The 26,005-nt window shown below is 33.6% G+C and overlaps 1 protein-coding gene across 1 annotated transcript in view; it reads right to left on the reverse strand.

Moving 5' to 3' along the window:
• Positions 1–921: 921 nt before the first annotated feature.
• The window catches only part of LOC126979811 (uncharacterized), a 33,868-nt gene continuing 8,784 nt past the window's right edge, over positions 922–26,005 (reverse strand). The window contains exons 2-5 of the mRNA XM_050829355.1: positions 19,971–20,125; positions 15,974–16,173; positions 10,921–11,135; positions 922–1,041 (exon numbers count right to left, since the gene is read on the reverse strand). Of these exons, the coding sequence (XP_050685312.1) occupies positions 928–1,041; positions 10,921–11,135; positions 15,974–16,173; positions 19,971–20,125 (684 nt within the window). The 3' untranslated portion in view covers positions 922–927. The remainder of the gene's footprint in view (positions 1,042–10,920; positions 11,136–15,973; positions 16,174–19,970; positions 20,126–26,005) is intronic.

Raw genomic sequence — 26,005 nt, forward strand, 5'->3', positions numbered from 1 at the left:
CTTTGATATTGCATTAAATGATTTAACTAAGGGTTCCTTTTTCATTCGAGTCGTTTATATTTTCGGACAGCGTTAACATTGTTTCATTCCAAAAGTAGGAAAAATGCTTTTATTCCTTTAGCTAACAAATTTTACAACAAACAGATGAATTCCTTTTTCTTAACAGATTATGAACCATAATATCAGAATCATTACAATAATTCAATTTTAGCAAATTATAATATGTCTTCGGAAGTTATTATTCAATATTATAAAATTTAAGTTTTTTGGATAGTATTCATAAGTAATGGTATCCTGTTTACGATGAATTGATATTCTCATGTAAATGGTTGAAACTAGTATATATATTAATTAGGTATAAACACTATACTAAAAAATTGTTTTTTTTTATCACTTGGTGTATTATATCCTAATAATGGATTTTTTGACACTGATTTGTGCTTAAAAATCCACTATATACAACAGTCTTGATTAATGGTTCAAAGTGGACATAAAAGTGGAAAAAGATCCATCAATGAATCTTTTCAATGGATCTTAGTGGACAAAGAGAAAAATTCTGAGTGACACTACAATTGCGCCCGTCACATTGAGACGTAAGATTTTAAGTCTCATCTGTCCAGTAATTTCACTATCTCAGCGCCCTTCAGACCGAAATACAGAAATATTTACTTTTTACTGCTTCACGGCATATATAGGCGCCGTTGTGGTACTATTCTATCTGACATCCTGTGCGAAGGAGCCTCCCACTGGTAAAATGTTTAATTTTATATTAAAAATTTTCTTTTCTATTATGCTATTCGATGCATTTTCAAATGAAGAGTCATCATTTTATGCAATAATAATAAGAAATATATGGAAACATAACACCAGTAAGAGGAAAACCACAAATAAAACAATTATGTCCATACAAATATTTATTTTCTACAATCAGGGATGGTCGAACGGGTACTTATTAAAATTTTCTTCCTCTCCATCTACTTTATCGAAGCCTCCGGCGTCGTGCACGTGATCAGTGAACACTTCAAAAGTCAGGTTATTTTTCTGATAAAATAACGAAAAAATATATAAACCTTAAATATATCTGTATTTAAAAATATTACTCTGCCGAAGTTTACTATTTACAATATAACAAATTATCTGTTAGTTATAATAAGTTAATCTATAATATACAAAACGTTAATTTGTTACCCATTGAAACTATTGAGTCTCTGAAACATGTTTGAATGTCGTAATGTCTGGTTTGTCTCCTAAGGAGCAAATAATGTCTAAAGACTGTGTCACATCTGCAGGTTCCTTTACAACGGGGGTGCCTCAAGGTTAAATACTGGGACCGCTCATATTTCTAATGAATATTGATGATCTTCCATATCTAGTTGACAAAAAGTCAGATTTAATATTATTTGCTCATGTTTAATCATTTATATTCAACAAAATAATATTTAAATTAAAATTTACTGTAGCTTATTATATATTCAATGTTATTTACAATATTTCTTCGAAAAATGATGTCTTGTTGAATGTGGACAAAACTAATATATAAATTTCTCAGTCACATATGTCACTGAAGCAATGTTTAAACTAAATAAGGTAGCCCTAGATTTAGTTCCTTCTACATTATTCTGAAAAAAAAATTGATTCTAAATTGCAATGGGGTGTCCATATCGAGAAATTGTCATATCTTCATACTTACTTACAAAACAACATGGAAATTATTCATTCATAAAACATAATTATTACAATATTAACATTCATAAATCGGACACATCATGCATATTAATCACAGAAAGCTTTCACCTACCAGAATTTGTACATGAGACTCCTAGCTTAGAGGTCAGGATTACCAAAGTATTTTCTTATCAGTTTTTCTCCCCATGTCAAAGCTCCTTTACGAACTAATGTAACTTCATGATGTTTACCAAGTGTTGTTGCAATGAGTTATGTTATTGTATAAGGTAAATAAATATATTTCTTTTTCTTTCAAGCAGAACTTGATTTTATCAACTAGGCTCTTCAGAATTTTATTATTTACTTAATACTATATAAAAAGAACTCTTTCAGATCTGATTCTATTGAACACACACGTATTTATTCATGCGAATGAGAGTCGAATACGACCGTCAAAGGATTTGAAATCACATCTCTTTCATACTAATTTAAATCCAAATGAATCCTAAAGCAATTGAGGCATTTATATGGAAACGGTCTGAATAACTTGATGGCTGTATTTCAATAATTTTGGAGTTGTAAATTAATTTGTGACTGAAGCAGTCAGAATGACTCCAATAAGGCACAATTGGATATTCTTAGAGACGCGTTGATCTTTCTCGTTAATTAAAAGAAAAACCTGATTCCTGCCACCGAATTATATGTGTGGTAGTCCTCCACAGTGCGGTTTTCAAGGAATTTTCTTCCAAGTACAAGTTGTGGAATTGCTTTTTTGTGCATTTTTCCTAGGACGATATGACATGGGTACTTTAAAAAAATATTATGATCAATGGGACTCCTTAACGACTTACAGTAAGGGTGCGATCTGTTACAAAATTTCTAACTGACTGTAATCAAAAATTGCAAAGACGTAATTCCATACAAATTTTCATCCACTATTTCAATCCCTCCATTTATTTATTTTTTGCAAAAAAAAGGTTGCCTATTCCTTTTCAAAGCTCCCTCTTTATTAAATTTCATTGAAATCAGTGGAGTGGTTAAGGCGTGAAAGCGTAAGAAACAAATTTACATTCACATTTATAATATTAGTAGGGATACTAAGATGATGATGTTATATTGTAGGTAATTTGAACTGTTAAATATGCATTTGTCGCAGCAGGGAGTCAAATTTATAATATGACTTTATCCCCTTGACTATTTATGTAATATATTACTTTGTTATATTAAATTTACCTTTTTAGGAGCAGGTTGTATTTCATAAACGTAATTCATTTACCCCTAGGGACCGCTATTTAGCCAACAGGAAATTTACGAAATCCCGTGCGTTTTCCCTTTTTTGCAGAACGCTCATAAAATAATAAAACCTGTCATAAGCCTGTGAATTATATTTACTTTATATTATATAATACTTAATTTTGAATTGTACAAATATAGAAAAGTGGAACTTAATGATGTATGTATATGAATAATAGTTAAAGATTTTCATTATAGCGTACATAGATAACAATTATATGCGTACACCACTTCTTTTGCTTTCTTGTTTATTATGTAAGTACTTTATTTTTTTACTAGCGTTTTGCTTGTGGCTTTATTTATGTTGTATTTAAAAAAATATATCTTTAGGTTTAAGTTGTAAACAAAGAATGTATATGAAACCTATTAAGCATGTTGAGTTAGCCTATAAATGGAACGTACAACATTATAAAATAATTTTTAAATAATAGATTATGATAGATGCACGCTGACTTATAAATAAAAATTAAAAAGTAAAAACAAGATGTGGCGATGCCCATGTGATTCTTCTTATACTTATAGTGCAGGAGAGTGTAGGCAATCACTTACCCCTAAGAAGCTTGTATGTGCTATTCCACAAAAAACTGAGCAATAAAAATCATCTCACTTTGTTTCCAATTTAATAGAATATGTCCTTTCTTAACTTTCAGTTTATTGCCACTTCTTCCCATTAAAGCTCAAACCTTTCCGTAGTGGCGGTAAATATTAAAAGGAAAGAAAACTTTTGAAATTCATAAGTGTCATTTCCTTGACCTACATGAATTAAGTGATTTCGATTTGATTTGATTTAAAGAGGCACTAACGCGCCCGCACGTTGGCTGTTTTATTTTGTCATAATTCATATTTAAAGAAAAAATTTAGAGTCGAACCTCACGTGATCTGTGAATTGAAATGGTTAGAAAGAGGAATAACATCAGATTTACCTCCACTTATCTATTCGTTTACCATATAAAGAATAAGAGGAAAAACTAATATATTACCGTCACTAATTAAGCGCAGCTCTTAAAACTGTTAGGTCAAGTGTAGTGTGTATTGTATATTTTAAAGTCTGTAGATGGTTGCGTAGATTTAATAATAGAGTGGTATATATGTAATGAAATGAATGACATTTCATTAATTTGAATTTGCTGCGTTTCGCGTATCAATGTTGTCTGTGGAAGATGGTGCATCGAAGTGACGTGTGAACTATGATAAAATGGCAGATGACACTTAGATGTGCATTTTATTGTTATAAAAACTTATCGAAGGGTACAATTGAGGAAGCGATATTAGTGAACTTTAAATGTCGTTTCTTTGTATTTTTGTGTATTTAAAGTGAGTAAATTGTGGTTTAACCAGAGATCAACCAGCCCTTATGAGTGGCACTACGAATTGCTTCCCAGGTTGTCCCCGCAAACACAATGGCGGTGTCATCAGCATACGACAAATAATTTAGTATTAATTTATTTAAAGTAAGTTGTTAATATTAATGAGTGTTGGACCTAGAACTCTCCCTTGGGGAACTCCGAAAGTAATGTTAGGGTACTTATACCATCCCACGCTGTTTTCTGTTTGATAGGTAGTCTTTAAAAAGTGCAAGAGGTGAACCTCTTATAACTACATGTTCCAGTTTATGTTCAAGGATAGCGACAGAGACTGTGTGGAAAGCCTTTTTTAGGTCAAGGTATACAGTGGGGCATTTATTCCCTTTATCTAGCTGCTTATCTATTAATGTACTCAAAGCTGTTTTGCACCTTCAGTAGATTTATTTTGTATAAAACCGAACTGATAGCCGACTATATCCGAATATAATATTGTATTTATTATGATAAAGAATAAGTCTTTTATTAATGATCTTCTCTAAGATTGCAGATAAGAGACATAAGATGTTAAGTCTCATTTGGCCAGTAATTTCACTAGCTACTGCGCCGAACAGACCGAAACACAGTAACGTTTACACATTACTGCTTCACGGCATAAATAGGCGCCGTTGTGGTACCCATAATCTAGCCGGCATCCTGTGCAATGGAGCCTCCCACTAGTAAAACTAAGCAGCTAATACAATGTGTGGTGACTCGCTATTGACTTGTCAAACAAGATCGGTTAGTGTAACAATATTAATTTAGCTTACATTTGCTGCTTGCTGTGTTTGTCTATAAGCTAGTTAATTATAAGTCTGTGGCTTAAATAATTTAAACGTCTAAATAGACAATAGAAAATGAAGTTGTGAACACGACGAAAAACGCGGCAACCTTTTAACCTCTATTTTCAGCAACTCGCGCATAATAAAACAAAGTAACACAGATATCGCGAATGTAACACGTAGTTTGTCGTGCTAAAGTAATAAGCCTATCGACGGTAACTTACCCTATCCGTACACACTGTCTGTCAGTGGGGCGACGTCTAGCTTACCAGCGATATAAATATGGAAATTGCAATTCACACGTCCCAATATAAGGCGATAAGAATGACTTATCGGGTATATTGGGATAGCTTCAGATTATTGACAGCAAACTACTGACAGTAGAAGGTAGTAATTTATCTATATCTGTATTATATAGATAGTATATTGGAAACGGCCGTAAATCATCTAAGATTTGATGTGTGTTATAGAGAGAGTAGGAATAGATAGATACGAGTCCTTTTACTGTAAACGTAACATTTGTTGCTGTTAATAATACTGGTAGCATATAGTACATTTTATTTGTGAACACGAAAGCTTTTCTCTTTCACCTAGCTATAATTTTTACGAATACAGGTCAGTATTTTACACAACTTGACAGGACTGGACAACTTAATCAGTAGGATCATAATATATGTATAGTTCAAAGCGTTTGTTATTATCGTTTGATTTGTAAGAAGCCTTTGAAAGCCTACATAAGACTTGAACGTTTTATTTTCGAAGTGAAATCTTCTTTAGCATCGTTGTGATTTGAAAGTCGATGAAACGAAAAAGCAAGACAGTAAAAAGAGACAGACAAATAAATAAAATATAAATTTTGTTAGTTTTCACATTTGTCAGCGATCAAATTAAATTGTTTTATTTCAAACATTGACTACAATTATTTCTCCTATTAAAGTAATGGGGTTAAATGAAATTATTTTAATTGTTTTATCTTGAGATAAAAGAGCTTTAACTTTAGTAAAATCTTTATAAATTCTTAGTAAGAGTTTTTTTTATGAAAATAAGGGACAAGACGAGCAAGACGTTCAGCTGATGGTAATTGATACGCCGTGCCCATTACAAGGCAGTGCCGCTCAGGATTCTTGAAAAACCCCAAAAATTCTGAGTGGTATTACAACTGCGCTCGTTATATTGAGACTTAAGATGTTAAGTCTCATTTGCCCAGTAATTTCCGACGCCCTTCAGACTGAAACATAATAATGTTTACACATTACTGCTTCACGACAGAAATAGGCGCCGTTAATAGAGACCTCTACTAATCAAGTGAGTATTTTAATGTAAGCCCCTTGATAGCTCATGCTCTAAAGCCTTTTTTATATCATACATTATTTTTAAGGAATTATTGATAAAGTCAAGCTTAAGAATTAGTTATTTTTAAAGTTAAATCACTCACTTCTGGTATTAATTGTATAAATGAATCCCGAAAATAACAAATTGTTTAGATTTGAAAGAGCGACATCAATTTCCTAATATTGAATTATTGGGGTTGAGCAGGTTATGAACTGTAGAGTAGATCCTGTAGATGGAGCCACAACCTGAGAGTTGAACAAGACATACCAAGTTGGCTCAGATGTAAGAGCGCTCGGATGTAACCCGTGAGGTCGCGGGTTCGAGTCCCGCATCGTTCATAAATTTTGGTTACAAATTAAATTTATACAAAATCAAGCTTTTATAATGATGGTTTACTATTAGAAAACAGAAAGTCATAGTAAGAGAATATCAGATTCTTACTAACTTACGGTGCTGTAAAATAATTGTTTCGTGAAAGAAATAGAAAAATTTGAGAAGATCTTGGCGAGTGTAGTGAAGCTTGCCTCCAAGGTTTGAAAAAAAGTGTAGTTAAGTTAGTTATGTAGTTAAAATAGAAATGAACAGTAAATACAGGAAAATAAAGTACATCTCCCTTGTTGCGTTCACAATGTCATGGGTTAGTAAAATACAACATTTTGAATAATTTATTTATTCCGCAATAAATAACAACCATTAGTAAATTATCTTTTACACTAGCTTTATTGTACAGTTAGTAGAATTATAGGCATTCTAATTCGCAAAGATCACTTAAATATTGGTGGCGGAATTATTATTCTTGTGTGCCATAAGAAGACATAAAAGTCTAATCTAATCTAGTCTAAGTTGTTTGTGAATTAGAATACTCTTCCTTAGGTTAAAATAAATAAATAAATAATTATTTACACTCGTTTCCTAATTCGTATATAGCAAATTTAAGATTTAATTCAATTTCTACTTCCTACAATCCAGGTGTCTCCTTTACATCTTCAACCCAACTGTTTACGCGATCACCAGTGACAATATTTTTTTTATTTAGACAATACCCATTGCATATCGACATACTAAATGGTCACTGATGAACACAAAAGAGTTTAATTTACGACTCGAATAAGTTCACAAGTGATTAACTTGCCTATTACTCGAGTTACAGTGATTTAATTCTTAACTTTGCCATTTGGTTTGTTAGAAGCTGATGTTAGTAACCGTTTTCCAATCATCTCCATCAGATCCTTTCACCATATGATTTAGTCCTTTTTGATGATCTGAAATGTATTCGACTATTTATCCTTTTATAATTCCTTTAAACAAATCTTATAACTATATTTACAACACTATGATTACATTAAATCAAAAGTATCATTACAGGGAAGCGTACCAAGAATACTGGCAGCATTTCCACGTTCTATAGCTAGGCTGATCCGTTGACCGAAATTGCTGCCAGCGCTTGGGTTGCCAGTAGCCCTATTGAGGCGAGAAGATAGTACTTTGTACATTCTTTGCGCGTGTCGACACCAAGCAACACAAGCAACAATGGCACAAAGATGTAAGACTCACTGAGAACGACATATTTGCGACGTTTACTGTCATCGAAGCAGCTCCAGCACCAACTGACGTAACTTGGACATGAGAAGGAGATAGAAATATTCACATTTTTTTTGCATTATATACAGTGAAGACAGATGACTGTGGCTTTAAAGGTAAAACGTACAATAGTGCAGAAATAAAGATAGTGTATTAATTTAAAACATCATCCACCAAATGTATACACTTTTATAATAAAGTACCAGTCACTGTTCAGGCATTATCTATAAAATAAATAATAGTTTAAATAAAACTAAAAAAATACGCTTTTATAGAAAATCCCACTAAAAATAGAAAATAAATCTTAATAAATTTGAATTTAAAATAGTGTAAGACTGAAAATCAGTCTCGTGCCAGATTTTGGTGAGACAACACGTCCTGAGGATGCCTTGTGTAGAGGCGAAACACGTGTCGAATTGTTTAAAGACAAATATTGGCGGAATTAACACTAAAGAAATCTTAAATCATTTGTATAATTATGGATTTCCGCAAGAAAACGCCTACTTCAATAAATTTTCAACGCTTTTTAGTATCAATAAGTTGATTTCTAAATGTCAATTATATTCCAGTACAATCTAGTTTACAGTTAGTTTATTCATTGATATAAAAATTGTGTTTAAAATATAAACTAACGTATATATATTGTCAAATGGTGCAACTCCTTTTTTACTTAAGGCTAGGTTACCTCTCTCACACAAGATAGCCATAGTTTTAATTCAGAATTAGAAGCATTTTAATTTATTACAAACATAACACAATTTTCTTTACAAAACTTACAAAACTATGTCATGTTAAATAATATTGGTGTACGATTCATAAATTTTCGTACAATTTTTGTTTAGATTGAATTATTAGCATGGCTCCAATTGTAAAAGTAAGGGGTATTTGAGTGATTTTATATTTGGATAATTATGGATTTCCGCAAAGTAACGCCTTCTTGAACTGATGATGTAAAAAAATGAGGTTTTCTTCGTTTATTCTGTATATATACAATATTTTTTTGTCAAAATAAAAGCTTTAAATGTCAAGAAATGGTTTCAATTATGCGCGATTTTGGCGATTTCTTGCGATAGTGGCCCAAACATGTGTGTTACTGTAGTTGGTGCAACCGAGCCTAACTGTTGTCACATATTGAATCAATGATCTTGAGTATTATTTATTTTGTTAATAATTTAAGAATTACCAATGAAAAGTAATGCGTAATCGCAAGTTTATTAAACAGAGAAATGTGTCAAACAGTGTCAAATAGGTTCCATATATTAGTCGCATGCAAAAATAGCATAATTTCTTAACAAATTATTCATGCTTAGATAAAATACAACATATATTAAGTATATTGAAAAAGGTAATGAATAAAAGACGTATTTGTAGTAAATTTGATTTAATCATGCACATGCTTTCATGCAAGACTGACGAGAAATTCAATAAGTCCTTTTCGAACTGTACTCTCAATAGAAATTCTATTTGAAAGCGCGGTTCCTACTGAGGAAAGTCATTTTATATTGAATTGTCTGTGTATAGTAAGGGACAATGGCTGTTTCAAGTTAGAATGGATGGCTTGTTCACTGTAATGGCATTACTTGTAAGTGAATCTTTTTCGTTGAAAAGTGTAATATTAAATTTCAACCTATATATTTGCCTTAATTTGTGACTAATCACTTATAATGACGTGAGCTCACTGCTGATGACTGAAGTAATCACTCTCTACAAAAAACTAATTTACGTTACCTTACAGTCTGTTATTTTTTTTTTAAGAAAATTAGGGACGAGACGATTAGGATGTTCATTTGAAGGTAATTGATTGAAACCCAAATTCTGAGCGGCACTACAGTTGTGCTCGTCACCATGAGACATAAGATGTTAAGTCTCATTTGCCCAGTAATTTCACTAGCTACGGCGCCCTTCAGACCGAAATACAATAATGCTTACACAATACTCCTTCACGGCAGAAATAGGCGCCGTTGTGGAACCCATAATCTAGCCGGCTTCCAGTTCAAAGGAGCCTCCCACTGTTAATTTAAACAATGACGTTCTATACAATATAGACCGTTCGTTTTTCGTGTTATTTATACTTCAAGAATCAACGTTATAAAGTACACAATTTTTTTGTAAATAATTTCCCACCATCTATCGATATTTGCTGAGGTTGTCATCACTAGTTTTAGTACCGCAGACTCTCGCTATGGCCAACAGCACAAAAATGGCGAATATCAAACAGGCACAAAAGTACTTTGACAGCCGCCAGTCCAGTGGTAATAGAAGAGGTCAGTGTTTAAAACGTTTACTTTCGTCTTTCGTTTTACTCAAAGTCAGTAGTTTGTCTCAATGAAAAATATCTCCGGAAAGTTTTGTGATACTGTTTATCTCAGGTCTGAGACACTTTTCTTCCTCATGGATAGATCTAGTCTTTAATTTTAAATAATTTTTCCTCTACTAAAAAAGCAACTTGCTGCGGAGAATTTGAACCACATCTACTGGAAATTCCAGAAACACACGGCCACACTCGCGCACACACGCAAACACATACACACACACACTTGCAAGGGTAATAAGAACACTTTTTTTTTTTTAAATATTACATCTTATAAAAAAAAAAGATAGCTTAAGTAGGTAATCGGGGAGCCACAGTACATCCACTCAAAATCTTAGCGAGGAGGGCTGAAAAACAGCGCTGCATGGAAACATAAATCCATGATTCCATGTCAGGTGAAGCTGAGCTTTTTCCTTTTGCCTATTGTTTCATCGCGTAGCCTAATAATTCATTTCATATTTGTAATGTATTGTATGGCATTAAAGAATTTACTATTTATTATTTAAATTAAAACAGCAATTAAAATGAATTTCCTCTATGGAACCAGATATACATATTTCTCAGCCAGTCTCCGAAATTTTATCCCTTCATGCATATAAATACCCTAATCGATCACCTGAGGTTGGAACAACTTTTTGAGGCCGATGATGGTCGCTAAGAGCAGAGCAATCTTGGAGATAAGCAGGGCCTTTCCGACCATGAAGTAGAGGCCTTTGAATGTCAAAGCGCCGAGCAGACCGAACTTGAGGGCAGCTGCGGCAATGAACGGCCCGATGTTCTTGTTGCGTTGTCTACCACTTTCAATAGCCTTTGGTGCTTTAATGGAAACACCTGAAAATTTAGAAATGAAATTAAACAATAATTGAACAAATTCTGGTTGAATATTTAAATCACTGGCAACTCAATTCTGGACTTCTAGTGTTGCGAATTGGGTGTACCTCTACCAAATTAAATTTGAAAACAAAATTAATGAACGGTGCTGGACTCGAACCCGCGACTTCTCGCGTTCCATGTGAGCGCTCTTCCAACGTACGTGACGTATTGTTATTAAATTTTGTATGCTTTGTTCAATTCTCAGGTTATGGCTTCATCATCAGGATCTACTTTACATTTGATAACCTGCTCAACCCCAATATTTGCATATTAGGAAATTGACTGGAGATGTCGCTCTTTCAAATCTAAACAATTTGTTATTTTTTAAAGAGATAACCCTCACTGCTGGGTTTAATAACAGAATTCATAAATTTTGTTTTCGAATTTAATTTTTTGTATATATAATCCCAGAAGTGAGGGGTATCTCTTTAAAAAATAACAAATTGCTTTTAAAAAAAAATTGTTCACGTCTTCCTATCACGTCAGTCTCTAGCCTATTTGCCTCCACTTGTATTAAAAAAAAACTATTGACTTAACTTAGATGGATCTGTCACCCATTTAACTGGCCTTAGAAGGACAGGCAAAATAAATTTAGCAAATTTCTTTAAAGCTTTATTCTAATAGGATTAAACTGACCGCTTTTGGATCATGATTATAAATATTTCATTTTTATTACTGAACCTATCATATGATCAGAAAAATTAGAGATCGTGAGAAGAACATACCAGAAACTCAACGGCCGCACTTTTAAATCAAATAGATTATTTTAAATTGGCTGTAATATACATAACAAATTTGTTTGTGAGGTGCTGCATCCAATATATCATGTTCAAAGCTGTTAAAAATGGTTTTAAGAATTGAATTATTTTATAAAAAGTAAATATATTTTTCTGAGCGATAAACTTTTTAATATAAAATAATTGTAATAGTTCTGAAGTAATCATTTTTTTACGTACTTAATATAAATTGTCATTTTTGTGTACGATATATATGAATATTGTATTTAACCACATAAATGCTAATACTTTTATTTTGATGAATAAAGCAATTCGAGTAAAATTATTCCCTAACCATTCCAAAAAAGGCAAAAACTTCCGTTAAAAATTGCCTTAGCTGGATTCGACTGACTCAATCATCAGGATGTTAAACTGAATTGTAAATCAAAGGATGCTAAAAATATATAAATAAGAAGCATTTGCGTACTTTTGTATGCACGTAATAAGTTATACTTCTTTGGCGTAACAAAGCAAAAATCCTTGAAATTATTTATTCCTCCTGCTTTTCTACGGTTGTAGAAAAACAATATTGTAAGAATCTTGCAAAGATGGCTTTAACACTTAATTATTAAAATATAGCGAATCAGCCGTATTCGCTATGGGCTTGAACCCTTAGCCTGTTCTAATAATGGAAGACGAAACCAAAAACAAATAACGAATGTCGCAAACGTCAGAAAATTTTAGGCACCAACTTCACCCTGTCACTTTTGTATTCTCTCTCATCATTTTTTTCATAACGCGCCTTAAAAAGTATAACTTCAAAAATTTCACGTAATTTGTTACGCTCTGACGTATTACATTTTCGCTGAAAGCTCGGTTAGTTAAATTAAAAACGGCACAGTATGACGTAGGCGGTGATATTCGCTGGAAAATATCAATACTCCATTCTAAATTGGAACACTTTAATTAAGTTTGTACAATATTCGTGTATGTAAATTTGTTATTAAACGATTTAATAATTCCGTGACACATATTATCATAACTACTTCCAATCCATATCAATAGCATACAAATATACAAAAAGGATTTAAAAAAAGTATTAATATTCAATGTATGCAAGTAATTTTTAACTTCCCGCTGAGAGAATCGAAAATTTTAAAAAATCGGGAAGTTATTGGTTTTACACTATTTTTCGAAAATCGAGGTTCCATCAGATCTCGGCTTTTTAAGGTTCTAGGAAGTTGGCCTGACTATTCCCGTGATGGTGTCCGTACGTCTGTATGTATCTATGTCTATGGATATATGTAAACCTCTCTTATATCTTTTGAACAGCTTGACCAAACTTAGATTTTGAATACAATTCGCACCGATTCAGACCGGTACATTTTAAGATATCTTAAAAAAAACTACAAAAAAATATTTTTATATGTGGTTTTTTGGAATTACTTTAAAACTGCTGATTCGAAAAACTAATCAGCTTTTAACATCAAAAAACCACGTTGATCGCTTACAAGCCAGTCAAAATCGGTTGACTCGTTCGTGAGTTATGACGAAAGAAAACCGAAAAAGTGTTTTTTCGGAATCACTTCGAAATTTCGAGTTCGATCAATGGAAACTTAAAGCTACAAAAACCGCGTTGAATGTCCCCAACAGCGTGAAAATTATTTCATTGATTCAATAGCTAATGCCGATTGAAAATTCAAATAATAGTGTTTTATTAAACTTTTGTCAGACAACATTTTCAGAATGAATTTTCAAATTACACCGAGATGTTTCAAAAATTGGTAAGTTATTTGTTTTACTCCGTCTTTCGATAATCTAGTTGTAATTAGATCTCAACGTTTTTAAATGTGGTTTTTATTGAAATAGTTTTTAAACGGCTTCACCGGTCGATTGAAAACTGCCTGAAAATCGGTTTATTCATTCGAAAGTAATTGCAGTTTAAATTTATAAAATAGGATTTTATTTAACTTTTATCAGACTCGAAGATACCAGCTATCTCTTTGAGTTTGAAGATCTCAAAATCATCATAATTACAATTTGAAGCGTTTAGGTATTGAATTGTCGGGAATTTAGATGGCCTTTAGGGACAACCGTTTTCTTAATTTTTTTTCTGACAACACATCCTATGTCCGAGCCTGTAAAATACTAAAACTACGAAACCAATATTCTGACTTGCACCGAGGTTGAACTCTTCACGTTGAGACATAATATGTTAAGTCTCATTTTCCCAGTAATTTCACTAGCTACGGCTCCCTTTTTTATGAACATAAAGGGCGAGACGAGCCGGACGTTTAGCTGATGGTAATTGAAACGCCCTGCCCATTACAATGCAGTGCCACTCAGGATTCTTGAAAAAAAAAACAAAAATTCTGAGCGGCACTACAATTGCGCTCGTCACCTTGAGACATAAGAAATTAAGTCTCACTTGCACACATTTCTGCTTCATAGCAGAAATAGGTGCCGTTGTGGTACCCATAATCTAGCCGGCATCCTGTGCAAAGGAGCCTCCCTCTGGTAACCTGGGTCCCATTAAACCGAAAAACAATAACACTTGTTATATTATATAATATAACACTAATATAATAATAATATTATATAATGTTATATTACTGCTTAGAAAAGGCGCTTCCCACTGATAAAATTCCACTATTCTACCGCTTTATAAAATAAATATTGTATCATCAAAATAAGTACTAAACATTTTGAATTAATACACACTCTACTGCGAACATATATGATATATGAGTACTTAATTAACTTTGATTTAATTAATACGATATCAAATAATTCATTCTCATTTATTTACCCTTCGTTCATTATCAATATTTTGTTAATAAATATCATAAAAGCCTTTTTAGGGATCGTTCGACATCTGTCATATCTGTTAAAACAGTTTGAAATAAACATCAAATCTTAGATTAAGGATTGGTCTCAGCTATGCTTCAACTAGTTACCGCACTACTTAAGAACAATAGCTTTTTATTGCGGCAACTATTAGATGCTTGTGTGCGTGGCATCTTGACACTCAATAGCAAGCGAGAGGCTCTATTTAAGGCTGTTCCCAATATACTATCTATACATAGAGATAAATTACTACCTTCTGTCAGTAATGAGCTGTCAGTAATCTAAAGCAATCCCAATATACCCGGTAAGTCATTCTTATTGCCTTATATTGGGACGCGTGAACGCTGGTAAGCTGTACGTCGTCCCATTGACAGACAGCATGTACGGATAAGGTGAGTTACCGTCGATAAGTTTATTGGGACAGAAAAGTCAACGATAGTTACGATTTTTTATCGCAAGTAGGCCACAACCGGAGATAGACTGAATATTGGGAACGGCCTTTAGACACATAAATTATCTTAGACACTATACAATTAACGGACAGATACGGCGCGACTCTTTTAGTTATTTTCATAGTATTATGTCCTATGGTATATTGCTATGGGGCAACGGGGCCAATATTAATACAATATTTGTGCTGCAGAAGAAGGCTAATCGCTCTTTTTAAAGGTCCTAAAGAATCATTGAGATCAAAATTTTAAAAAATTTACATCTGGACTGTGGCTTCGCAATATATTCTTGATATTGTAATATATATTCATAGGCACATAAATTAATTTGCTAATGCATTGATAATGCCTAGTCGAGTTAGTAAATCTTTAGTGGGCAGATGTATATGCTTTTACAACAAGATCCCAGTTCGAATCAAAAATATTATGTTATTAAAAGAATTGTTAAAAAACGTTCGTGTGGTAAAGGTTACTATAACATAAATGGCCTTCTCAAAGATACAACAGATTGGGAATGAAGCGACCGCCCTCAGGCTATTAAATAATAAGTTTAATTGAACAATACTGCTTTGTAATCTTATTTTTTTGATTAAAAAAAACCCGCTGAGTATGTTGCGCCCGTTCTTCTCAGGTCTGAGGTATTATTTTTGGAATGGGTGGTAGTTTTTGACTTTCAATAAGTGATGTCACATTCTATTTTAAATAAAAACAATTGAATTTGTTTTCTTTAACATCCTAGTGGGTATTATTATCACTTCAATGAAGCTTCAAATGTCTGACTTACCAACGCCAAGACTTCCATCCTTATCCTGTTTGCCAGAAATGACAACATCAGCGTTATCCCACATTCTGTATCTCAAAGAACGGGAGGTCGCGAAGTTCCACAGTTTGTCGGCGATGAGCTGCTGCGCTTGGTCTTCGAGTGATGTACCAGCTCTTGCAAGAGTCTCTGGTCTGATGGGAAAGTCAGCTGCTGCCCCGTTGCTGAAATTTTTTAAAATCGTCATTAGAATCTATATATTAACATAATTAAAGTTCTCAGTATGAACTTTAATAATATATAAATACTAGCTGACTCGACAGACGTTGTTCTGTAGATAATAAATAAAATACAATTTTTTATGAATTTGTCAATAATATTTCATAACATCAAGAACTATTTCCTAAAATATGCTCCCTGTTGTTATAATGAAATTGTTTCACAGCAGAACTGTCAAACCATGCGTCAATACATTCTCTCATAGAAAATATGTCCATACAAAATAAATATTGGAAATAAAAATAATTATGAGTCCCAAATCGAATTAAAAACTATCCTATCTCTCAAGTTGGACTAAACTGCACTCCATGAAGTAATCCCCATTTAAATCCGTTCATTAGTTTAGGTCACGTAATTTATATATATTAAGATATTATTCATAATATATAAAATGCCTTTTAAATTAATTGAAATAAATATTATATGCTACTGCTTGAATGACACAAAATATACAAAAACATACATTATGGCTGTGACAAAAAAGCCCTTAACAATTTGTTATGTCAAAGTGATGTTCCTCATCTCTGGGATCATTATTTATCATCATCATTTCAGCAGGAAGACGTCCACTGCTGGAAAAAGGCCTCCCACAAAGATTGCCACGACGATCGGTCCTGCGCTGCCCTCATCCAACGTATTCCGGCGATCTTTACCAATTCGTCGGTCCATCTTGTGGCGTGTCCTACCAACTACTTCGTCTTGTCGGCACATGGTTGCCATTTGAGGACTATGTGCCCTGCCCACTGCCACTTCAGTTTCGCATACACTTGGGCTATGTTTCATTTCTGATCCGATCTCGCAGGGAAACTCTGATAGCCCTCTCCATTGCCCTCTGAGCGACCATGAGCCTTCGTCTTCAGACACTGCGGTATTTGGGACGAGAAGATTTTACGGAGCTTAGGTACTGAACGCTGCCCATCAGAGTTGGATTCGACGAGTGACCTCTTTCGCTAAATTGGACCTGCCTAACAAGATTGTTTATCCGAGGTAGTCGCACTCGTCGACAATTTCGAGAGTACAGTTCCCAATTCTTATGGGAGTAGGTGTGACATGGACATTTGACATGATCTTCGTCTTGTCCATATCCATTTTGAGACCTACTCCTTGAGAAGCTGTATTGAGGCCATCGAACTTAAGTTTTCCAGCCAAATATCAAACATAAAAAATTATTTAAGATCAAATATTTAAAAAAAATATTAGTGGAATCTCTCAAACTAGCCGATTTGGTCGTAAAAATCGGTTACTATAACATTAATTAGTAGCAAAATACGTTGAAAATGATATTAAAATTATTATGTAATTTATGTGTAATAGGAAATTGGCTAAAGCACAATTTGTATAATCTCTCTAATTGAGAACAAGTTCATTATTATCGCTTACAAACGATGAAGTGATTGAGATGTTAATACGTTTTACGCTGAACTGCTGTCCGATGTGTTCGTCAAATTACTTCATTATGTCAAAATTTCACAAATAATTTATTCATCGAAATCGCCACATGTATGAAGTGTTGCGAACTTTACGCGGAACAGTTTCAAATTAAAATATTTTTATTCAAAATAGGATTTAAAATAACTTACTGAACGTCAAAAACTACCACCCATTCAAAATAGACTGCCTCAGACCTGAGAAGAACCGGCACAAGAAATTCAGCGGGCTTATTTTTTATAAAATTATGGATATTGTAATATTGTTCAATATAGATGTTTATACATTTATAATTAAAGAGGCTGAGGTTGTTCGCTTCATTCATGGTATCATTAAGGAAATCGTTTATGCTATTTCTAGAGTATATATAGCAATATAATTTTTTTTTATTACAATATATCTTGTAATTAAATTTTTAAATACTTTGATTATTGATAGATGAGGGCTATTCCATCAGGACGCTTGCCATCACGGTGTGTGTTTGTCTCTAAATCAGCTGGTATATTTATAGACGACCTTTATAGCCAAGTGGTTAGTGACCCTACCTACTAAGCTAGAGGTCCAGGGTTCCAATCCCGGGTGGTAGGTAGGCAGGTACATTAATTTGATGAATATGGGTGTTTGTTTCCGAGTCATGGATGTTTATATGTATTTATGTTTGTCTAAGTATGTATATTGTATTAAATATATCGTTGTCTTGTACTCATACCAGGCTATGCCTAGTTTGAGGCAAGATAATTTGTGTAAAAATGTGTCATTGTTACATAATAAAGGCTAATATCAAAATAAATATAATAAGGATATGTAAAAATATAAATAAAACTATCGCCAATTCCTCTGTTTAAAAGGCAAAGTGAGATTTGCTTGCTGCGAAGAAACTTGGGGTCATAAATAGAGCAATGAAATACATCAAGCCAGTCCATATTTAAGTGTTTCATAAAACGCGGGTAGCCACGTGCTATATCTGGACTGGTGCACCCCTCTATAAACTCGAACCATAGACCATGGGAAAATTAAAATTGCTTCAATTATTGGTATTAAGTGCTCTGTTAATCGTACTCTCGATCACTTGTACTAGGGAAGTCCGTCTTAGATGGAGACATAAGAGGTTAAGTCTCATTTGCAGTTGGTTACTAATTTAAAATAAAATAAATATTATGATGTACGTATTACATTTTATATATTAGTATATTTAGTCAGCACATTGAATCATTGTTGAAAGAAGTATTGCCAAGACGCAGAATACAGAAATAAATAAAAAAAAATACGTTTAAGAAAACCGACCCCAAAAACTGTACTAAAGAGTATAAAATAACTTTATAAAAATTAAATTTAATACACCACTTATGCAAACCTTTAACTTTAATATTAATAAAATACCATTATTTATATGTGCTACCTATTGAAGTCGGTGCCAAGCCCAAAGGGACCAAATGGCATCTATTCCGCATCGAACTAAAGACAAATTACGTAAATCTGATCATAAATCTCAGCGTATCATAATAAAAAAAATACCGATTGAATTGAGAATCTCCTCCTTTTCAAGTCTGTTAAAAATTGAATTATATATTATTTTACCAAAATCCATTACTATTTAAAATGTTATAAATAACAATATTACGAGCTTACACGTGACTTTGTAAAACTTACGAAATGAAGACTTTATATTATGATTATTTATAGCGATTTAAATCTTTTTTCAAATGGAATAAATTGGTACCAAAGTTATTCTTGCGAGAAATATTATGTATTTCTATTATCGTCCATAATGCATGCATAACAATAACTCGTTTCCAAGAGACGATCATTTCAATAAAGTGCAACTCAATAAAAATGGAAATTTCTTCGATGACGTTTATAGGTCAATTTAATAAAGTCTGAGCAAAAGTGGTTTTTAAGACTTGTAAGTTGTAACCTCTTTGGTGTGCACTGTTATATTACTTCTATATAATTCAATAAAAATCTAGCTTGTAAATTCACATAAAATATTTGCATAAAAATACCTTAAATAGTAAACGAAGCTGAAAAATAGAACATCATAATATTATTTGAAATAATTCGAGTGAGGCGATGGCTGGTCCATGCGTCATGCTCCTGAACATATATTACAATATATTACAAGGGTGGCCGCAAAACAAAAGGGCTCAGTAAATATGTTGTATTATCATAAGTACTTGATAGACGATAAAGGTCGAAATTCTGTTACTACTAATAATAAATGTATACAATCTATGTAATCTAGGTATTGTAAAGAATGCAGATTTCCGGTTACTTAATATATATTCAAAGGTTGCCACAAAATATTATCCCATACCTCTCATCTACGATCATCATATCGTCGCTTAGCTGGACTGCTGCAGTCCTCAGCATACGGTCCACGTAGCCGACCAACTCCACAGCAATGCAGGATGAGGTCTCACGTGAAGCACACTTGGTGCTCAGCCCATTCTTCAAAGCTTCCTCCACTGACTGGAATATAGAAAAATCGTGGTTATTGAAAATTTCACATTAAGGGCCGGACCACATTTGCACAGCGCCGCACTACGCGGTTTGTGCCGCGTGGAAATATTATTTTAATTATTTCGTACATGTCGCATTAGAGCGGTGCTGAACAGCGCATCGCGTATGAATACTGTTAATTATTAAGTTTATAGAATTTCGTCTTCGATATTCTGAAGTAAGTTTGAAATCGTGCAGTCATTAAGATTAAGAAGGTGAGGCATCAAATAGTGATATTCCCATTTTATCAAGAGTGATATGGAAAATATGTCAGCAATCCATTTCTTCTTATTTTATTTCTCTTCCATAATTCGATCTTTTTCTGCACAAAATAAAGAAATAATAACCAAATTCCCGTTATTATCGCTCAACTTTATCTTGTAATGTTGCTCACACACAAACTGTTACATAAATGACACGAGCTGCCGCTTACTGCAGAAGTACTGTCGAGCGACGTACAGCGGCGGGCCGCGCAGTGCCGCTCAATTGCGGTCTGACCTTAATCACTTACGAAATAAAACTTAAGAAAATATTTCAATAACAAGCGTAATTATTAATTTAAAAAAAGATTTTTCTTATTAAAAACGTGAAAATTTCGTCGAGGATAGGTTAAAAATTTGAAATAGGACTATTATATAATTATATAATATAATATAAATTACCACGACATAGGTTTGAAAGAAAATTGTAATAAATTAAAAATGTATCTATTTCTGTATTGAAACAATGGTTATGCCCCAAGCCTTAAGTATTCCATAACATACATACATTTTGCATATATGAATGTAGCTAAATACTTATTATTGCTGCCGATACACAAACAATGAACGAAACGGACGGTGCACTAATTAGGTCAAAATGTAGACTTTTAATTTTGAGCAAATTAAAAAAAAATTAGTCACTAGGTCAATTATTCAATGAACTTGAATCTTTGAACATCAAAAAGCGATGTTGCCTACCCACGTGCTCCAAGTTCAAAGTCGCTGGTCAATCATCGGACCGATTTAAAGCGACTTTGCCTTATGTTTGCTTCTCGCTCCTTGCCACATCTTGTAGTGACTTCAAAAGCCGAAATCATGCATTAATTACTCCAGAGGTCAATGTAATTTGTAAGTACAGAGAGTTAATTTTCTCTAAATTTATTTAAATATTTATTTTGTTTGAAAATTTCAATTTAACGTTTAATTTTAACTAAATAATTATTTTTGTGTTATTTCTATGTGCTAGTATTACTTATATTTTTATTTATTTAATAGATATGCAATCCATACTGTTTAATATACAGGTGAGGCTAATATAAGACATTTTAAAATTCTATGCTCACCTTTTAATACTAAAGTCTACAAAAAATAGATCCTGTGACCTCATTCCTTTAAACCTTTATACATCACAGTAAAGCACTTAAAAGATACTCAATTCATTAATCTTAATAAATTTCTTTTTCAATTTAAGCGAATCCTTTGAACTTGGTTAAATGAGTAACATTTCATCAATAATCTAAATTTCACAGAAAATGCTTTGGGTAAGGTAAAATGATTATTTTTTATGTCAAAAAGCTTTAGTTGAACTTTTTATCAAAATTTTAAGTATCTTTAAGTTTATTCACATCTTGACTTATTTTTCTATCAAAGGTATTGGTATCCTTCAGATCGTCCTAGAAATACTAATTAATATAGTGATTTAAACTTAGATTAAGGATTGGTCTCCGCTGCGCTCCAACTAGATACCGCAGGTGTAGTCGCAAAGTGCGGCAACTAATACTACTCTCAAGTGGGCGTACTCGAGCCAGTATCGATGTGTAACGTTGACGTGCCACATGTTCCATAAAACTTTGCTAATAATATAAATATTTAATTCTAGTAAAATACATAAAAAAATCTACTTAACTTGTATGAACGGCATATTAAGACGGTAGTAACTACTTTGGTGTTTCCTATACATTTTTCATACCGAAGACCACATCATAAGGAATAGAGTAAAATAAAATAATCTAAGCTTAAATTAAATAATGATGAGATAGGAACTACTGAGAATTATGACCGAAAAAAGTGCGAGTCTTTCATACATTGTGAACAATTATTCCCACACTGTACTACAACCATTGAAATGAATGTGTCTCCCATAATGAAAAGTGAAAACAATATGATTTATGATCGTTTCATAGAAAGTGAAACATGATTATCTGTAGCCTACGGCAATGTGGCAAGAAAAAGGCAAAGACAAAGTGTGTTTGCTTATTTATTAGTTCGACCCTGAACACGATGCCCGTTGGCCATGCCTCGAAGCTCAGAAGTCTTCGTTCGGGCGAATAACTTCATCTATACTTCGGTATGTTTTCAGTTCTTAATAGTTACTTTTCCAATGAAGATGTTTGAAGCGTATTTTCTTGTAATATTTTCAATAGTATGAAATTTCAATAAATGAATAACAAATAATATTTATATATATTGTGATAATCAAATGCAGTAACACGTTTTGTTACTACATTTGATTATCTGTAGATCTGATTATAAATGTAGTAATAATAGTGAAAGCCTTTTTATGAATGTGCCGTCATATAAATTTTTTAGACAATGTTTTGTTAATGGTGGTTTGGTTGAGGAAATCACCAACCACACTGCCTGAAATTAAAACTTAATTATTTATTATCCCAAAATCTCGCTATTGGACCAAAATTTTGGAGATTATGAAAAATGCCATGATTAAAGAAAAAAGAAAAGTATATAATACCTGCATTTTGCCATGCCTTAAGTTGCCAAACATGGGCATTAACAGAAAAGTTGTTGAATAAAATTTAAATCTGCCAAAACGGAACAGACAAAAGAAGAGACAAAATAAGGCTAACAAAATTTAAGAGTACAACTAAATTCAAAGTCAAAACGTAGTAAAGTAGGACATAGGTGGGACATTTGCTCCGTCACAAAAGCGAAAAATGGACAAAAATCATGACCCGACAATGGTATCCACGAGAATCCAAGAGAAGCAAAAGACGAAAAATTATACGATGGGAGGAGGACCTTAATATAGGCTAGACCAAAATGCGTGAGAAACAAACCATTACTAGACCTAGGTCTCGTGCCAGATTTTGGCGAGAAAACACGTCCCGAGGATGCCTCGTGTAGAGGCGAAACACGTGTTGATTTGTTTAGAGACAAATATTGGCGGGATTGACACTACAGAAAACTCAAATTATTTGAATAATTATGAATTTCCGCAAAGTAACGCCTATTTAAATAATTTTATTTTTATTACTAGACCTGGAAACAGAGCACACAATACGAAACGTAGTAAAAATAGTAAAAAAAAAAAATTATGATACCGCCGCGCCGTTACATAAACTTTTTAGGCAATGTTTTGCAAACGGTGGTATGGTTGGGTTAATCATCATCATTAACCACACTGCCTTAAATTGAAAGTAAATTATTAATTATTACATTATCTCGGTAAAGAACCAAAATCTTGAAGATTCGAGAAAGATCGTACAAGAGTACAAGTCTTTGGAGGAGGCCGATGTCGTAGGACAAGCTGTTAAGAAAAAAGTAATTAGTTGAGGATAAAAAAAGGTTATAATTAGTAACAGCAATAAAGGCTTATTAAGCTATTGCATAGCTTCTATCGCGGGCCTTGAGCGTGGAGACCGAATCCAGAAATTCCGTAACGAAAAAAACCGAACACTTACTTACTAGATCCATATAGAAATTTCGCCACGGTCATTACAGTTGCCGTGGAACGGCGGTTATCACGTATGCTTTTTGTGCAGATGGTCCCAGGTTCGAGCCTGGGGTACGTCTTGATCTTTTTTATCCGTTTTTTTAATTTTTATTATTATGACAAGCATTTTTATATAGTTTCACCTGTCCTGTGTCTGTCTGTAATCAAATCTTGCAAGTAAAATTTTACTCACTTCCCGTTTGCTTTTTTTTAAATTAATTTTATCAAAAAAAAATACTGCATAAATAAAATAAATAATTATAATTGCATAAGTTGATAAAAAATGCTATGCAATAGCTTTACCGCGGCAGTCCCCAACTGCCTTACGTCTTTTTTTTATTATTAATTATCATTCCTTTATTTTATATGAAAACCATAAATTCTTCACATAAAATAAGGCAAGCGATTCTTCATCCAGGAATAATTCTAATAAGGAACAGTTGCATTCATCGTAACCACTTTCCGCTTTCAAAGCGTAATAGATACAGAGTAATAATACCCTTGCGGTTCAAAGTATAAGATAAAGCGAAATATACGTACTAGAATTAAGACAGCAGTTTTGTTTTTAATTCTGCATTATTTTCCTTTCATTTGCATCGTTAAATATACTTATATACTGCTATTTAAATTTAAAAAATAAAATTTACTGTCTTAAATACTACTATACTTACTATATATATACTTATTTGTCATAATAAATAATATTCTCAAATTAATGTATCGAGTTTGAACGAAATGTGGCCGTTTAAAGTGGGTTTAAAACGCACACAAACGGGTCAGTTACAAACAAACATACATACAGGTTAAGCTAATAAAAAGTGACAAAAATCACAAGTAATATCAAATTTAGATAGTTAACCAGATTGCAAGTGCCATTATTTTAGTAGTAAGTTCTTATATATTATATTCTTATTTATAAAGTTCATATTAAAAATGTTTTCTTGATACGAATCTCAAATAAATGTGCATTTGATAAATAGTTTTGTCCTTTCAAGTCATTATATTGTTTATGTATACTCTTTTACTGATATATTTGCAAATTTGAAATATTTATCGATTAATCTTTAACTACGTTTTTTTTTTTTTATGGAATAGGAGGACAAACGAGCGTACGGGTCACCTGGTGTTAAGTGATCACCGCCGCCCACACTCTCCTGCAACACCAGAGGAATCACAAGAGCGTTGCCGGCCTTTAAGGAAGGTGTACGCGCTTTTCTTGAAAATACCCATGTCGTATCGTCCCGGAAACACCGCACAAGGAAGCTCATTCCACAGCTTCGTGGTACGAGGAAGAAAGCTCCTTGAAAACCGCACTGTGGAGGACCGCCACACATCCAGATGGTGGGGATGATATCGTAACTTGTGGCGTGTCGTGCGAAGGTGAAATTCGGCGGCAGGAATCAGGTTGAACAGCTCTTCGGAACGGTCCCCGTGATAAATGCGGTAGAAGATACACAATGAAGCGACGTCTCTACGCAACGCCAAGTGATCCAGCCGTTCACAGAGTACTGGGTCCCCGACAATTCGAGCTGCTCTGCGTTGCACGCGGTCAAATGGATCGAGCTGATACTGGGGTGCGCCAGACCAGAGATGACAGCAATACTCCATGTGAGGCCGGACCTGCGCTTTGTAGAGCGCTAGAATGTGGGCTTGAAGTATTGCCGTGCTCTATTTATGACGCCCAGTTTCTTTGAAGCCAGTTTGGCTTTGCCCTCCAGATGGCCACGGAATTGGCAATTGCTCGAGATTTCGAGACCCAGTATTCCGATACTAGGCGAGGCTTTAAGGGAAGTGTTCTCGAAGAGCGGTGATACGGCAAATGGGGTTTTTTTAGTGGTAAACGCGCAAACTTGAGTCTTCTGGGGGTTAAATTGGACAAGGTTCAACTTACCCCATTCCGCGACCTTCTCGAGAGAGGACTCGATAGAAGACACAAGTTTCACCCGGCACTGGTCGACGTTTTCCCGAGAGAGACCTGCATGGCCCGTGTATACGGCATCACCAGTGCTGTCGTCTGCATAGCAATGCATGTTGGCGGTGTCCAACATATCATTGATATGCAGAAGAAACAGCGTGGGAGATAGCACACAGCCTTGGGGCACTCCAGCGTTCACGGGCTTGGGATTCGAGCAATAACCG

This window comes from Leptidea sinapis, chromosome 4 (assembly GCF_905404315.1).
Source record: "Leptidea sinapis chromosome 4, ilLepSina1.1, whole genome shotgun sequence".
Lineage (NCBI taxonomy): Eukaryota > Metazoa > Arthropoda > Insecta > Lepidoptera > Pieridae > Leptidea > Leptidea sinapis.